Here is a 16340-nt window from a genome sequence, read left to right as displayed (position 1 = left end):
TAACAGAATTACTAACTCCATACGAGCCAACCCGCGCCCTTAGATCCTTGGGTGGCGCCCTTCTGAGCGTTCCAAAGTCAGAACTAAAACCCAAAGGTGACCGGGCTTTCTCCACCAGAGCACCCTGACTTTGGAACGGGCTGCCTGAGGAGATAAGGCACGCAGAGTCAGTAACTTCTTTAAAAATCACTTCTTAAAACCCACTTTTATAGACTTGCTTTTATGTAGGCTAATGCTTTCCATCTCATCACTCCTTTTTACTTCTTCACTTTTTTACTCCTTTTACCTTTTATTTTCTGTGTATCTGAGAATGTCGTGTAAGTGTTCTATCTCTTATTGTTTTTTTTTTAATGTAAGAGTTGTTTTTAGCCTTATGGCATCATTCTTGTTGTGATAAACTGCTGTTTTTAAAAGGTGCTATATAAATAAAGTTATTATAATTATTTTTATTTCAAACTAGCTTCCCCAACACTGCTTATAACTTATATTTGACATTTATTCCGTATGTTTGTTGATTACCTTTAAATGTGTTTGTTACAACATAACGATTGGCTGATTAATCGATTAGGTAATTGGTTGATTGTGTTTGTGGCAGCGCGTGCAGGAGTCACACAGACAGTAAACGTTCATTGGGGCCAGTGTTTCACACAGCTACAGAAATACCCCGCCGCCTGCCCTCAACCGGCAGAAAATCATTACTTGTGTCTTTATCCTTTAAGCGCGCTCCCGTCTCTCACAAGCGCGCGCGAGTGCTTGTGCGTGCGCGCGCTTGGCACGACGCCGCGCACTCCAGCCCCTGTGTGTAGTAACCCAGAGCAGTAGAGCTCTCAGCTAGACATGGCGGCGGATCCTAAGCCGGACTGGCTCTCCTGCCTTCCCTCTTCTTGGAGTTATGGGGTGACTCGAGATGGACGCATATTCTTCATCAAGTAAATATGACGCGGATACTTGGATTTATGGATACGCACTGCTTATTTCTCCGACGCATTTTTCCTGTTTGTCTTTTTTCGGGTTCTCTGTTCACCTTTCCTCCCGTTTTCTTCCACCAACAGCGAAGAAGCAAAGAGCACAACCTGGTTGCATCCTGTTACTGGAGAAGCTGTAATCACGGGCCACAGAAAAACTCCAGGTAAACAATCAGATAATTTGTTTTTTCTTCGATCCATGCGAAAACACGTACACGCGCGCGCACGCAGAACCTGGGAAAGGTTCTCCGCGCGTCACGGAGGAGAAAAAGGGGCGACAAGTTGCGGAGGAGCCGTGGAAGACGATGAGGGGAGATTTGTTCTCTCTGCAGCAAAGCAACAGCCTCCTGTGCTCCGCTCCCCTCTCTGCTCGCCTCTCCTCTGGCGGACCATTACGCACGGCGTCCCCCCCTCCCCTCCTGCTCGCTCCACCTGGACACTTTGCGACACACTTTTTAAAAGTTCCGTCACGTAGGCGTGAACCGATTTCAGAGTCGATTCCCTGCAGTGACATTTGACATATTTCCCAGTGAAACACAGCATTTGTAAGCACGTACAGGCACCGAGGCTGCTGAAAGGACAATGCAGTGCGTCAGTGCAGAGCCGATTTTCCAAAATAAAAGACACATCTGCCGCGACAGGAATGGGATGACGGGTGGGAAAGCATTGTTCCACGCAGATCAACAGTGTATTCACACAGCTGGAGCAGTGCACATACTGACACACAGCCGTTGAGTAATCCCACAATATCTGCTCTGCTTACTGGGGAGGGGGCGCGGAATACCGTTAAATGGCACAAGCCAAACGAGCTATTTGTGGTCCAGACACTGCATTGCTGTGCAGGTGTGCGTGCGTGCGTGTGTGTGTGTGTTTGTGTGTTTGATCATATCACTGCATAGCTGCTTATGTTTCAGTGTCTTGTGTTTTCTTTTCCCTCCACTGTCCTCCCAGATTTACCAACAGGATGGGAGGAAGGATACACATTCGAAGGAGCTCGCTGCTTCATCAAGTGAGTGTGGATGTGTGGTGGTAGAAAAAAAGAGAGAGAAAGGAAGAGATTGATGGATGCAGAGACAGAGCAAGGCAGTTTGAGTAGCCGTCTCAGGCGGTGAGGGGCTGCGTTGTTTGGTCGGCAGGCACAGAGATTTCCCTCAGCTCTCATCACCGCCCACCACTGTCTCTCTGTGTCTGTCTCTCTGTGTCTGTCTCTCTGTCCCTCTGTGTCTGTCCCTCTGTCTCTGTCCCTCTGTGTCTGTCTCTCTGTGTCTGTCTATCTGTCTCTGTCTGTCTCTGTCTCTCTGTGTCTGTCTGTCTATCTGTCTCTGTCTGTCTGTCTGTTTATCTCTCTGTGTCTGTGTCTGTCTCTCTGTGTCTGTCTCTCTTGTGTCTCTGTGTCTGTCTCTCTGTCTCTCTGTGTCTGTCTGTCTGTCTATCTGTCTGTCTGTCTCTCTGTGTCTGTCCCTCTGTCTCTTTGTCTCTCTGCCTCTCTGCCCTGCTGGAGGAATTCATAGATATGTTTTCTCATCCTTTAACACACACACACACACACACACACACACACACACACACACACACACACAGACACAGCAACAATCAGTGTGAATAGATAGCTAGATGGCCTCGACTTTCTCTTTCTGCTGTTTGCTGGTGAGACTCCCCTATCAGTTGCAGTGTCTTTCTTCCCATCCACACACACACACACACACACACACACACACACACACACACACACACACACTCTCCAATGGAGGGATGAGGGATTTGCTTGGGAACAAGTCTTTGCTGTCAGTGGGATGCAAGTTTGACATGCAAGTGTGACTCAGAGGCTGCTGTGCCGAACAGGCTCTACTTGTTGGTGTTCGGCGTGTGTACACATGTGTGTGCGTGTGCATGTGTGCAACCTCTCCAGGGCTATTGGAACTCCAGCTCCATAGGCACATTTGCGTACATGTATATTTTGTGGACCTGTTTGACGGCTAATAGGCCCTGCAGCTCCCAGCCTTTCACACACCCATAACCTTCACACACACTCACATGCACACACACACACACACACACACACATTTACACTCCCTTTCTGAGGTTATGAGCAGGTACTTTCATTTGTTCTACCTACTTTCCCACCTAGTTTTCCTGCTGTTGCCCTTGCTTTCTGTGGCCATTTTGAGAGCAGCAGCTGACACATACAGTGAGCTAATATAGCCACTCTATAAATAGCCCTGAACCGCTGCTCATTGGTATGTATGAATGCATGCAGAATGCGTGCACATACATATTCTGCATGTATGCAGGCATGCACATGGACATGTAAATATACAAGCATAGTTAGTTACACATGTGCTTGCATGCAAACACAGACAGTCACTTGAATGAGTCGCTGGTGGTCACATGTGACAAGTGGACAGCTGTGAATGCAGGTGTGAATGCAGCCAGAACAGATCAGAGGTGCTGCAGGGAGCCATGAGATCGTGTTCAGCAGTCTAAACTGACATGGAAAAGATTAACAAATTAAATTATGGCCCTCAGTGTACTTGCTACACCACTTTTCCCCCCAAGTTCCCATTAAGTGGTGTATAAACAGTAGACCTAGACCATGACAGCTTCATGACAGACACTCTTTTGTAATAATACCCCCCTTGCTTCAGGTTTTTAGTGTGGTTTGATTCAACATAACTTTACTGAGGACTATGTAACATATATGGGCAAAATCTAATGAAAATAAAAGCATTAAAACTAGAACATAGGGCCTCTACAAGACATGGGCTAATTAATTGATATAATTGCATAATAATGCAGGACACATTTCAGTTGGCATTTAACTTCACTGGTGCAAATTCCCTCAACAAGTTTGCAATCAATACAATTACCATACCCTAATCAAAGGGGAAGCACATTAAAATTCAAGTGTTTTCAAGGTTTAAAAAGTACTTGGATTTTGAATTAAGTGTTAAAACTTGCTTCAGATTTTGGTAATATAGGACGCCAATTATCAGCTTAATTTTGGATGTTTGCCACAGCTGGAAAGTGCTGAAAAGGCTTGAAAATGCACCTTGAAAGGTGCCTAAATTTGGCTTTAGAAAAGGTGTAATCAACAGAATTGACTGTTTTGTTGTGCAATATGCTATTGTTGGTTTGTATACATACGATCTTAATTACAAATGTTTGAAATAAAGATTTCAATCAATCCGTCAATCAAACATGCAGAGAATTCATATGACATCCTACAAAACGTGATATGCGTTGCTGGTACTTGATGGCTGCTGTTGTGCACTACGTTGTGTTTGCTGGTTTTAGGAATCACAATCACTGCTTTTAACACATTGTTATTGCTGTAAAAGTAGGTTTATTAAGTTGATTTCAGTAATGTCAGGAGGGATTTTTTTCAAATATGGAACAAATGTTCACTGGGACAGATTAACTGACATTTTGGAGGTCAAAGATCAAGGTCTGTGACTTCAAAATAAATTTTTGACCAAGAGCTAATATGCTAATCATGACAAATTTGACATAAAATGTCTAATAGGATGAAATTATGCTATTTCCTATCCAAAAGGTCAACTTCACTGTGACATCGTAATATTTAGCAAAAACACTTTCTGGCCATTATTCAACGCCATAACTCAGGAACAGAAGGGAAGACATTTAGTCAGATACTCAAGTAGAAGATCTTTAGTCGTCACAGTTTTGTGTTGCTTGGTTGAACATGTGTGCGAAGCATCCATGTTTAGAATTTAATGCTTCTTTGAGGCATCTTTCATTGTCACTTTATTTCTAGAGTCTGAACAGACATGCATGTAAACTGCTACTTGGCTGGATGGTGGAGGCGTACAGCGGCAAGGCAGTAATTCTAGTTAGCATTACATTGCTTTATCACTGAACAAAATTTTGTGGGATACTTAGACATTCCAGTGGATTACTTTTCTTAGGAAAACATTTGAACAAGAGGACAGCCTGCAACAAAATAGCCAACACACAAGCTAAATTCAATATCATGTCTGGACCAACTGGGAGCAGAACTCCAAATGGTTCACAAGAAGACGTTGCTTCATTATAGGGGGTTACATTACAAATAAAGGTTTGGTAGCACTAGGGTAGAGTGTAAGTGCTTCTCTAAAATGCGTCTCGAAAAAATAAACCACCACATCATTGTTGGATGGTACAAAATGCATTAACAGGGCACCTGAACAGAGGGCCAGTGGTGTTTTTCTGGTATTGGCTGACTCAGACTGGACTGCAGGCTAAGAATTCATGCTGCAACACTCAGTCTTAAATACAATGAGCTGCATTTGACTCTGAACAATCGGGTCTAGTGTCATATTGAGTGAACATCGCTGCATCATCACCACTTCTTCAAATCCTTTAAATTCCTTCCAAATTCTTTCTCGATCACTTTTCTATCGGCCCATTATTGGAATCCTGGCCCCGCTGCTCCCTCTACATTCATGGTGTTGAAGGACACTACTGCCCTCTGAATGGCTGCTGACAGCCGGTCACTCCCCAGGCTCAGCCCTGGACCTCAGGGTGGAGGTCACACTGCTCCTGCATTTGTTTGATCTTCAAGATTCATTTTGAATAGGTTCATATCCTCATTTTCTTTTTTTTTAAATGATCTTTTGTATTGATTCCACATATCAACATTCCATCGACATTTTACATGTGCTGTACAATTTTCCAACAGTAGTAGAATATTCACATCCTTCTCCACCACGGAGCAGAGACATAGTTTGACACAAATTATCAAGTAAAGTTACAGTAGAAGTAAAATGAAACCTTTTTCCACTACTCTCCTTATTTTCATACCTCTCTTGCATTGTCCCTTTTTCTCCCGTTGGAGGGTAAACATATCAAATAAACATATGAACAATGAACAAGTTTGTAGCCCAAACCAAGGGGGTCAATAATCTACAATATACAGTACCCTTACTGTATAAAGTCTGCTCTCAATGGAGACACAAAATCATCCCAGTTTTTCCAGTATATAATAAAAGTATCTGTTTTTAGTCTAGTTGAGAAAGTCAGCTTCTCCATTCTATATATATCCAGCATTACCTCTACCCAATCCTCTATTTTTGGTGCATCTGTTTTTAGCCATTTTCTGGTGATGGCCTTTTTAGCCGCCACCAACATTATTCGAAATATGTATTTTTCTCCTGACCTTGTAATCTCCTGGTTCTCTTTTCCCAAAAATAAAACTTCAAATGTAAGTGGGAGTTGCACTTTCAGAATTTTTTCCATACTCTTCTTTAAATCCTGCCAATAAGGTATAATACCAGGGCATCCCCAAAAGATATGAAAATTATTGGCCTTATCTTCCCCACACAGTCTCCAACATCGTGTGTCATATTCTCATTTTCATTGTAAAACTAGTAAGGATTCCTCTAAACATGAGTAGCCGACATGTTGGTTTGCCATAGTAAGGCCAACTAGGGACACAGCTGAAATGTCATGACTTTGCAGCTTTTTAGACTAAGCATTTGGTTTGAAATCACACTGATTCAATATTGGCGCAATTGTGTTTTCAGAGTGTGCAAAACTCCAGTAGAATATGAGGAAGTGATATTACTGGCCTTTTGTTTCTGCTTCGTGACTACTGAGTCTACAGTCTTAACCAGTGTTGATTCAGGGAGAACTGAAACCTGAAGGACTGGGCCACATTTTCACTTGGGTTGTTACATGTTTCACTGTGTATGGGCTGCTGCAATGTCTCCCAAATGCCTTTCAGAACACTTTTCTTTGATTGCCCAGATTTTGAAACCTTGCCAAAGTGTTATGCTCTGCATGGCTAATTAATTGCTCCTGCACTCAGCGATGGCAAGTCAAAAAAGGTTTTGACTTGGAATGAAACATGGGATATTCCCATTTGTAATTAAAGAATATATTTCATTTTCGTTCAGGTGAACAAGGCACAGCATGACTCTCAGTGAAATGAAAACCTGTGTACAGCATGTTTCCTGTCTGGTTGTTCCACTGACTGTCGGAAAACATCAAGTAACTGATGGCACCCATCGGGGGTTTACTGTTCACTGCTGCATTAGCAAAAAGAGCAAAAGCCAAAAAGACTTGTTTTCAACCAAACCAGCTGTGGTTCTGGATCCAGTTTTGTGCAGGAATCTTAGCGCCCGCGTCTTCGCCGCTTTTGAACAAGCACAACCATTGCAATCAAGTGTCGTCAACAGAGGGCGCTGCACGATCCACAACAGAAAGGAACAGTAGTAGCAAGATTGGCAGTTTCTATAGATTCCCTGTGAGCAAGCATAGACCAACTATTAATGAGGCCACTGCATGCTCCTTTTTCTGATGATTTCACATTTGACTGTCCATTTTTGCCTTCTCCATGCTCTCTTTCCAACTTTTCAAATATGACACACTCACTGATGTTGTGACCGTTTGCACTTCAGTTCAGGGAAAATCTGTTAAAGCTATTTTTCAGTTGTAGCCGAGAACCAATTTTTCAGATTCCAAACCCAAATTTATTGTTGGTCTAAATGGGCAGAATGTTTCAAAAGGATATGCATGAACTGTTTTCACCACTCCATGTTGGTGGACCTGTGTGATAGGCTAAAACACCTGTCAATCAAGGCAAACATCCTCCTAAACCTAGTCCTTCTTAAGCCTCAATATCTTCTTAATGGAACAATAGCACTTAGCCTAGAGCTGGGCGATATATCGATATAAAAGATATATAGATATATTTTTAATGTGATATGGAATTAGACCATATCGCATATATCGATATAGTTCAATTTTTTCCTTCTTTATATATAAATGCTGCCCTTACTAGGGTTTGTCATATTTAGTTCTTTTGTAATGTTTGCTATTCTTTTCTCATATAAATATGTTTATTTCAGAAAAACAATTGGCCAATTTTTTTTCATAGGCTATTTGAATTTAAGATATTTTTTGTGCATTTAAATGTGCACTTTATGGAGCTTTGATTAAAAAAAAGGTACTCCTGTTGTTATACAGTATTTATGTTCACTTAATTGAACGGTTTCAGTAAAACTACTTGTGACATGTGATGTCATATTTGGCTTTGACTTTGACTGAACATTTGCTCTCACTTTGCGAAAAAAATATCGGGATATATATCGTATATATTACTATTCAGCCTAAATATATCTGGATATGACTTTTGGTCCATATCACCCAGCCCTAAATTTTAAAGTTAAAAAGCATTTTTGAACCCTAGGTTTTTTTTTTTTTTATTTCAAAATATGTTTATTGGGAAACCAGTCACTTAACAGAGAAATTAACAGTTGACAGTTATGTTTCCTTTGTTTTTTTTTTTACAGAAGGTGAGGAACCATAGGCTTTTTGGATTGGCTTCTCCTATAGCATTTTAAAAGTTTTTTGAAAGCCTTTAGTTTGCATGTGAGTGTTGCTTTACATACATAAATACATAAAGCTGGTAAAGGTTTATGCCAGTACACATAGTAAAGATCTGTATGGAGGAGAGTCAGTGTTCAGACATATGAGAACAATGTTGATGGGGCGTTCTGTGCTGTCAAACAGTGTGTTGCTAGTGTAAAACAACTTAAATTCATAGATTTAGTCATTCCTACTATTTTTCTCATTTCCCTTTGGCACACATGTACTCAGTGCATGTTCATGCTTTGGCTCAGTTATTAGCATATATTTGGTGACTTTCCATGCTGCAGATTGAACTCTTATACGAAGGATTCCAAGATTGCACACTGGGGGTTTTCCCATTGATTTCCATGTAGTCAGGTTATTGTGGAGATATTGTGGTATTGGAGGAACTGCAACTTCCACATAAGTTTTATCACTCAGCTGTTGTGGTTGCATCTTGTGCTGTCCACGTCAGCTACATAACAAAGAATGGCCTCAAAATCACTACAAAATATGGAAATGATTAACATGTGACTGTCACATTTCATCCCTTCCCCCTTTTCTTCAAAGAAAATGTATGTAAAAACTGTAGACCCAGTATGCTGATTTGTGCTATATTCTTGGTATAATGTACTTTGGATTGGTGCATGCTACTGTTGCTCACAAATGGAATGAAAAAAAGTTTAATTTGTTCGATATTTCTCCCTGAGAAGGAACTAGCATTGGTTTGTTAAACTTGAAAGATGATACTGATGCATCACAGGATGCGCCCTCAGTTCTGTCTGCAAGGCCTAGCATGTACACTGCTGCAGCTATTGTTGCAGTAGCAGTAGATGAAAGTGACAAAATACAGAATTGGTAAATGTTATGGATGCATAGTGTTGGATGTGTTACAGCAAATATTGCTAAAGTTGCTGTCAAGCTGCATGAAAACCTGGCTCAGTATATACACAGTGACATACCATTCAGTGAGGCCCAGTCCTCTGCATAGAAGCTGTCTATTCATTTAGTCAGGTTTGTCCAGTATGTATATCTGCAGAAGCATTTCCGTTCCTTGTTGACAACTGTGTGTTGCTCTCTTGTTTCAGTCTCTCTCAGCTTTCTCTTTCTCTCTGCATAGAGCCCTAGAAGGTGCTGCATGAATTGTCATGGCAGTTTGTACACATTTTGTTTGAGATTTGGTCATTGTGTGCAGGTCACATCCAATACTATATTCAGGCCAGGAGCAGGATAACGGATTAAGAGCCACTATACCCTGGATTAAGACTGACACTCACTTGACAGCCTAGTGAAGACCTGGTAGGGTCCAGTGTGTGCATATTTTCTGCTTTTTATTTCAAAGTCTGTCAAGTCTTAAAAAAGTGACATCACTTGACTAACTCATCTTGAGCTTGGAGGCTACAAATTTGCAAGAGAATGTTTTCATGGGAAACTGGGGACTGGGGCCTAACGCTGTGTTTCACCAGAGCCCTAAAGTCAGAATATCTCTTCCTCTGTGTCTCACAAGGCCCCAGCTCTCTGCAGTGCTGTAGTAAAAGTAATTTGTTGGCATTTTTTTTTTGTACAGTAAGGGCCATTAGCTTAGTTATGCTTAGTGTAACTTTTGGTCAATAACTAGCTGTTTGTTGCCCACATCGTTCAAATAATAGACTCATTTCCTGTGAGAGTAGGCCTGTGTGTACATTCCTTTTCTATTGGAACTGTGTGTGTGTGTGTGTGTGTGTGTGTGTGTGCGCGTGCGCATGTGTGCGCGCATTTGTGTAGAGACTCTTTCTGCTCAGTGGGAGCGATCCTGCCCACCTCTCCTCTCAAGTCCCAAATCCCAGGAGAAATCTCTGTGCCACTTCTTTTTTGACATCTCTCTCCTGTGTGTGTGTGTGTGTGTGTGTGTGTGTGTGTGTGTGATGTTTGCTCCCTGCTTCACTGAGCAGAAGCCTTTACCAGACCTTGCCTCTGAATCAGTTGGTGCATGAGCCTGGTTAAATTCAGTTATGAAAAGAACTGTATTTATTTCATAATGATGTAGTTATTGATATTGTAAACTGCTTTAAACTGTATAAATGGTATAAACGTAGGAACATGTCGAACAGTGTGAGGTCGTCTGTTCCGCTGTGGGCTCAGCCAGCGCTCCTCAGCAGGATCAGGATGTCTAGAAGGCTCTTTGCTGGATCACATGATCACATGTGTGATCACAGGATTTTATTCAATGACAGACAATATTAGTTCAGTGCATGGGCCGCTGCTTGGACTGATTTTTGGAATGATTTGCTATGGACGTGAGGTCCCATAGGATTTATTGTCGAAAAAACAAACAAACACTCTAGTGTTTGCTTATTCGCACAAGGGCTTGTTGATATGGCTTATCAATAATATATCAATATGTGTAGGCTATGCTAAAATATTCATCACATATCTCTATATTTTCTTTTTGTTTTGATTTAACCCTTTGTTGTGAATGATGATAGCAGGGAACTCAGCCTGAATGTGTCATTTCAGAAGGCTTTAATTTTGAAATTCCACAATGGAATGTTAAATATTGTTGAATATTGTCTAAGTGACCCTGCAACTATTTTTAAGTGAAATTGGTCTGTGGAAACATGAAGTTTCTCAATGACACTATGAGAATGTGTTCATAATGTCCGAGTGAACTCTTTTCTTGGACAATCACCTAAAGAAGAAGATGTTGGCCAATCAGAAGCCTGGAAAAAAGTTATTGTTGGATTGCTATCTGGATCACTCTGTAGCGCATTCTGACGCCTCTGTTCCCCAGAATAGTGAAGGAGTACCTGTCCCTTTCTGAATAAACAACTCAAAAATCCTCTGACAGGTGAGAACCAGCGCTGTTTTGTCACTTTCACCAGTAACAGCACACAGTCTGATGATAGAAGACACAAACTCTGTTTTCCCTATCCTACCAGTTAACACTGAAAACAGAGTTTCTGGAAGTTTCCACCCTGGGCAGAGTTTAACAAAAGGTGTGGACTACGCTGAATATTTGATTTCATATTTTATTATCTCACAATACATTTCAACTTTAATATATAACTTACCATCTACTATAATAATACTTTTAATTTTTATTGATATTACTCTACCAACTCATTTGGTAGAGGGGTCGCCCACTGATTGGAAGGTTGGTGGTTTGATCCCTGACCATGGCAGCCTACATGTCAAAGTATCCTTGAGCAAGATACTGAACCCCAAATAGCTCCCGATGCTGCGTTCATCTGTGTGTGTGAATACATTTCTAATGGTGGCAGGTGGCACCATGTAGGAAAGCCTCGGCCAGTATAAATGTGTGTGTGAATGGGTGAATGAGTGTGTAGTGTAGTGTAAAGCGCTTTGGATAAAAGCTCTGTATAAGGGCAGTCCATTTACCATATTCTCTATCTTTATGCAATTATTCATGGGAATAATGAAGGTTTATCTTAGCTTAATCATTAATCTGTTTACTATTGACACTGACTAAAGTGGGCTTAGCGATCATGACTACTGAGATCTCGGATAGTTAGTCAGATGGGCAGTCTGACAGGCAGGCTATGTTGAACACATATGCAGACTGTTCACGGGCCAGCTGCTGCCACACTGTCCTTACAGCAGACTAGACACTGCAGTGGTGTATTGCTGCCCAGCTGCAACACTACACTACACAGCTTCACACCAGATCTGGCGGTGCCACAGAAAGACAAGTAATCCCATTCACTTGAGTATGGGTAGTGTGTCTAGTCTGTGGTGATTGGTGCCCAATGGGATGGCGGTAAAAAACGCAGCGGCCTGCAGAAAAAAATAAAACGGAGTCATCTTTCGGACAAACTCAGACCAACGTCACTGCGGTGATGACTTTGTAACAAGCAAGTTAAAAAAAACAATAAAAAACCCCATAACCACCGCACAACCGTCATCAATGAAACTGACTATACTGGCTTGCTATCCGGCCTTCTGCTCCACTGACATACTGATGTGCTGCATTGAGTGTGAAGTCAGATTTCTGGACAACACATCCAACCTTGAAGCAGATAGGCTACAGCAGCAGAAGACCTCACTTGGCGCCACTCCTGTCAGCTAACAACAGGAAACTGGGGCTACTATTCGCACAGGCTCACCAAAATTGGACAATAAATAATTGGGAAAAAGTTGCCTGGACTAATGAGTCTTGATTACTGCTGAAACTTTCAGATGGTTGGGTCAAAATTTGGCATAAACAACCTGAAAGCATGGATCCATCCTGCCTTATATTGACAGTTCAGACTGGTGGGAGTGGTGGTGTAGTAATGGTGTGGGGGATATTTTATTGCCACACTTTGGGCCCCTTAGTACCAACTGAGCATTAAAGTCATGTCACTAAGATAAAATAATCTCAAACTGGTTTCTTGAACATGAAACTGAGTTCACTGTACACCAATGGCCTCTACAGTCACCAGATCTCAATCCAGGAGAGCAACTTTGGGATGTGGTGGAACGGGATGTTCCATCATGTGCAACTGTGTGATGCTATCGTGTCAATATGGACCAAAATCTCTGTGGATCTCCTGGTTTCCAGCACTTTGTTGAATCTATGCCACGAATAATTAAGGCAGTTCTGCAGGCAACACGTCCAGGTCCAACCTGGTACTAGCAAGGTGTACCTAATCTAGTGGCCTTCTTACCTTACCATACACTGTGTGTGATAACAGGTGGATAAAGTTATGCACAAGTGATGTAACAGTGCATCTTGGATTAAAGTATTCCATATAGCTTAAGTGAGGAGAGGAGACATAATGGGAGTGAGAGTAACATGCAGCTGACCTTTGACCTCTGTAGTGGGACATTTAACAAACATGCCTGCTTTGTGGAATTCTCATTTAGCTTGAAGCAGGCAGAGATGAAAGAGGAGGAGAGCAGAGCCTCTGCTGACACACAGATGGATGAAAAGGACAGAAGAATACAATGAAACCTGGAGGTGACACTGAAAAGAGAGGAGTCTGCCTTTGCCTATTTCTCTCTTCCATTTTCAGTGTGTGTACATGTCCTTCTCCTTCTGTTCTGTGTGTTTGTGTGTGTGTGTGTGTGTGTGTGTGGTTTAGCTTCCCACCTGCTCAGTGCTTTGGGAACATCACAAAATAAACACTTAGTAACATGAACGTAGCCTTGTTGCTTCCTGCCCACCAGAAAACGGCTCTTCGAAAGCTCTTCATGTGGGCACGCGTGGAAGTGTGTTGGTGTGTGTCCAAGCATTAATGAAGGGAATATGTGAAAGCACTTATCAGAAGTAATCGTGCCAACTTAAGTTTATTTTCCATAAACGGTTCATTTATAACTTGTTCCAACAGGCGACACAGAAAATTATTTTTTAATTTACACATCTTCACTGTGAGAGGACACACATGTAAATGGGATCTCAGGATTTTTTCAACCATTATTGGATTATTGGACAGAAAATCTGGGCTACAAGGAGCTGTAGTGGTTAGCACTTTCGCCTCATAGCAGGACGGGGTTTGAATCCAGCTTGCACAGCTTGCAGCTCCTCTTCCGGCTACCTCCCACAGTCCAAAGAGATGCAGTTTAGGTTAAATATGTGACTCCAAATTTCCTGTAGGTGTAAATGCAAGCATGACAGAACATATTGTATTAGAAAGAAGTAATCTTATGATCTCTCTGCAGCTCGCTGCTCATCTGCTGTAGGTCAGAGGCACTTTAATACTGTTGCTGCACTGTTGCCACTTTCTTGCTAAATTTGGTGGCGATTTAGTCCCTCTTCGAGATTCGTAAGAAGCAACTTGTTAAGACCATCAGGGAAAAAGGGAGAAATATGATAAGCTATTGTAATTCATTTCCATTAGGGATGTTAATAATTGACCATTTAACCATTAAGTGACAAATGGAATGTAGACCGATTACTTCGGCTGTGGCTCAGTAGGTAGAGTGGGTTGCCCCCAACCGAAGGGTTGGTGGTTCGATCCCTGACCGTTGCCGCCTACATGTCGAAGTATCCTTGAGCAAGATACTGAACCCCAAATTTCTCCCGATGCTGCTTCGGTGTGTGAATGACTTCCCAATGGTGGCAGGTGGCACCGTTTAGGGTAGCCTCTGCCACCAGTATGAATGTGTGTGTGAAAGGGTGAATGAGCGCAGTCTGTAGTGTAAAGCGCTTTGAGTGGTCGCAAAGCGACTACAAAAGCGCTATATAAGTGCAGGTCCATTTACCATTTACTTCTATCATTTAAGCGGTATAAAAAATGTAATTAGTAACTTAAGAGAAGAGGGAGAGCCAGACCAGAGCCTGGTCACTCACCACCTAAGCAGGTATTCTCCGCCATGCACCTTTTTTCAACCAACATGAAGCTAGTTTTGCTGGGCTGGTGCAGGTTCGCAGTTGGTTCAACTTGTGAGCTGTCTCAGAACCTGTTTGCTTTTCCACAGGCTCGAGAGCCACGTCATTATGTCCTGAAGAATCAGCTTCTTCAAAACCAACATGGCTCAGTTCAATTTTGTTTCAAAACAAAACTTCTCATTTCTTCTCTGACATGATTTTAACATCAGATGATTTGCTACAGCTACATTTCATAGTGATGTTTCTTCAAACAGAGAGACTGAAGTCTTATCTGTCACTAGATTTGAATTAATAGCTCTGACTGCTGTAAATGCAGAAAAATCTAACATCTGTCATTAAAGGAATGTATAAAAATAAGACTGTCTTCTGATTAGTCTTAAAATCAGACTTTTACATAGACATTTGTAGCTTTTGGGAGTTCATCTAATTAGTTTACGTCTCTGCTCTCTCAGCAAGTTTAATGACAACAGTGGCGGACTACATGGTCTCTTTACAAATGTTGCTCCTGGCTTCACGAGCCGAGGTGGTACGGATGTTGCTGAGCAGCTAACATTGGCAGGAGAGCAACAAGTCGGCATGTAGTGGAAATGGAAAAATCTGTATACCTTGGGTTAACTCAGGGGTTGGCAACCTTTATGGGCAAAAGAGCCACTGTTGGCCGAAAAAAGGGAAAAACTGTCGGAATGGAGCCGAAAACCTTATTCCGAGCCTTACAATGACAACGAAACAGCCGACTAAGTCTAAACTAACCTACCAGCTTTACTAATAGGTCATAATAAGCATTTATCAATATGATTTTGTCAGAAAGCAGTGAGAACCAAAGTGCAAATGAGGAACTGACACAAATCTCAGGAAATTTGGAATCAAATGGGAAACTAGGGACACTTAAAACTAGACTTGAAGTTGGCTAAATTTAGAGGTTATGGTGTTGACGTAAACAAATAACCGTTTCGTTTTGTATATATGTTTTGGTCACAGCCACAGGGAGCCACTGCAGATGGCCAGAAGAGCCACATGTGGCTCTGGAGCCACAGGTTGCTTACCACTGGGTTAACTGGTGCCCCCTCCTGGAGCCGGACCTGGGATGGAGATGGACAGGCAGTTTGGTGTGGCTTCACTCTGGTGAAGAAAGAGCTGAGCGAAAAGGCAAAGCTCTCGATTTACTGGACCATCTATGTTCCAACCCTTACCTATGGTTATGAGCTCGGAGTAGAGCTGCTTCTCCTTTGCGTAGAAATGAGCCAGCTGAGGTGGTTCGGGCATCTGGTATCTGGTAAGAGGATCACTTTTGGTGCAGGTATCATGACACTGTTAAAAGGGACAGTCATCATAGTAGTCTTATAAATGGTTCCCATGGTAACTGTGTCTGTGTGCTGATTGGTGCTGCACAGGCAGTGTGAAGTGTGTGTTAAACTCAATTTAACACTGCAGAAATATTTTGGTATGGTCTGTGTGTGTGTGCCTGCATCTCAGTTCCCACAGTGAGGTCACATTTACACACTAGTTTACAATATACATTTACTTGCAACTGCACTTGCACAAGGTATGGCAGGTGTGTAGAGCCCAGCAGTATGCAGGGACACATTGACTCACAGGAAACAAGGACAGAATACAAATAAGAGGAATGGATGTGTTTTGATAAATAACTTTTCAACTGACTGATTTTTAAAGATAAATACCATCAGTAAAAACATCTCATGGGGTGATGTTGTGAC

The 16340-nt window shown here is 42.0% G+C and overlaps 1 protein-coding gene across 4 annotated transcripts in view; it reads left to right on the top strand.

The window, feature by feature from the left end:
- Nucleotides 1-801: 801 nt before the first annotated feature.
- Nucleotides 802-16340, top strand: part of LOC131960517 (pleckstrin homology domain-containing family A member 5-like) — a 241091-nt gene continuing 225552 nt past the window's right edge. For all 4 annotated transcript variants that reach the window (XM_059325753.1, XM_059325754.1, XM_059325755.1 and 1 more), the window contains exons 1-3: nucleotides 802-929; nucleotides 1053-1129; nucleotides 1917-1974. In XM_059325753.1, the coding sequence (XP_059181736.1) occupies nucleotides 838-929; nucleotides 1053-1129; nucleotides 1917-1974 (227 nt within the window). In that variant the 5' untranslated portion in view covers nucleotides 802-837. The remainder of the gene's footprint in view (nucleotides 930-1052; nucleotides 1130-1916; nucleotides 1975-16340) is intronic.

Source organism: Centropristis striata, chromosome 22 (genome assembly GCF_030273125.1).
Source record: "Centropristis striata isolate RG_2023a ecotype Rhode Island chromosome 22, C.striata_1.0, whole genome shotgun sequence".
NCBI lineage: Eukaryota > Metazoa > Chordata > Actinopteri > Perciformes > Serranidae > Centropristis > Centropristis striata.
The sequence above is the reverse complement of the archived record's forward strand: the minus strand, read 5'-3'. Positions and strand labels throughout refer to the sequence as shown.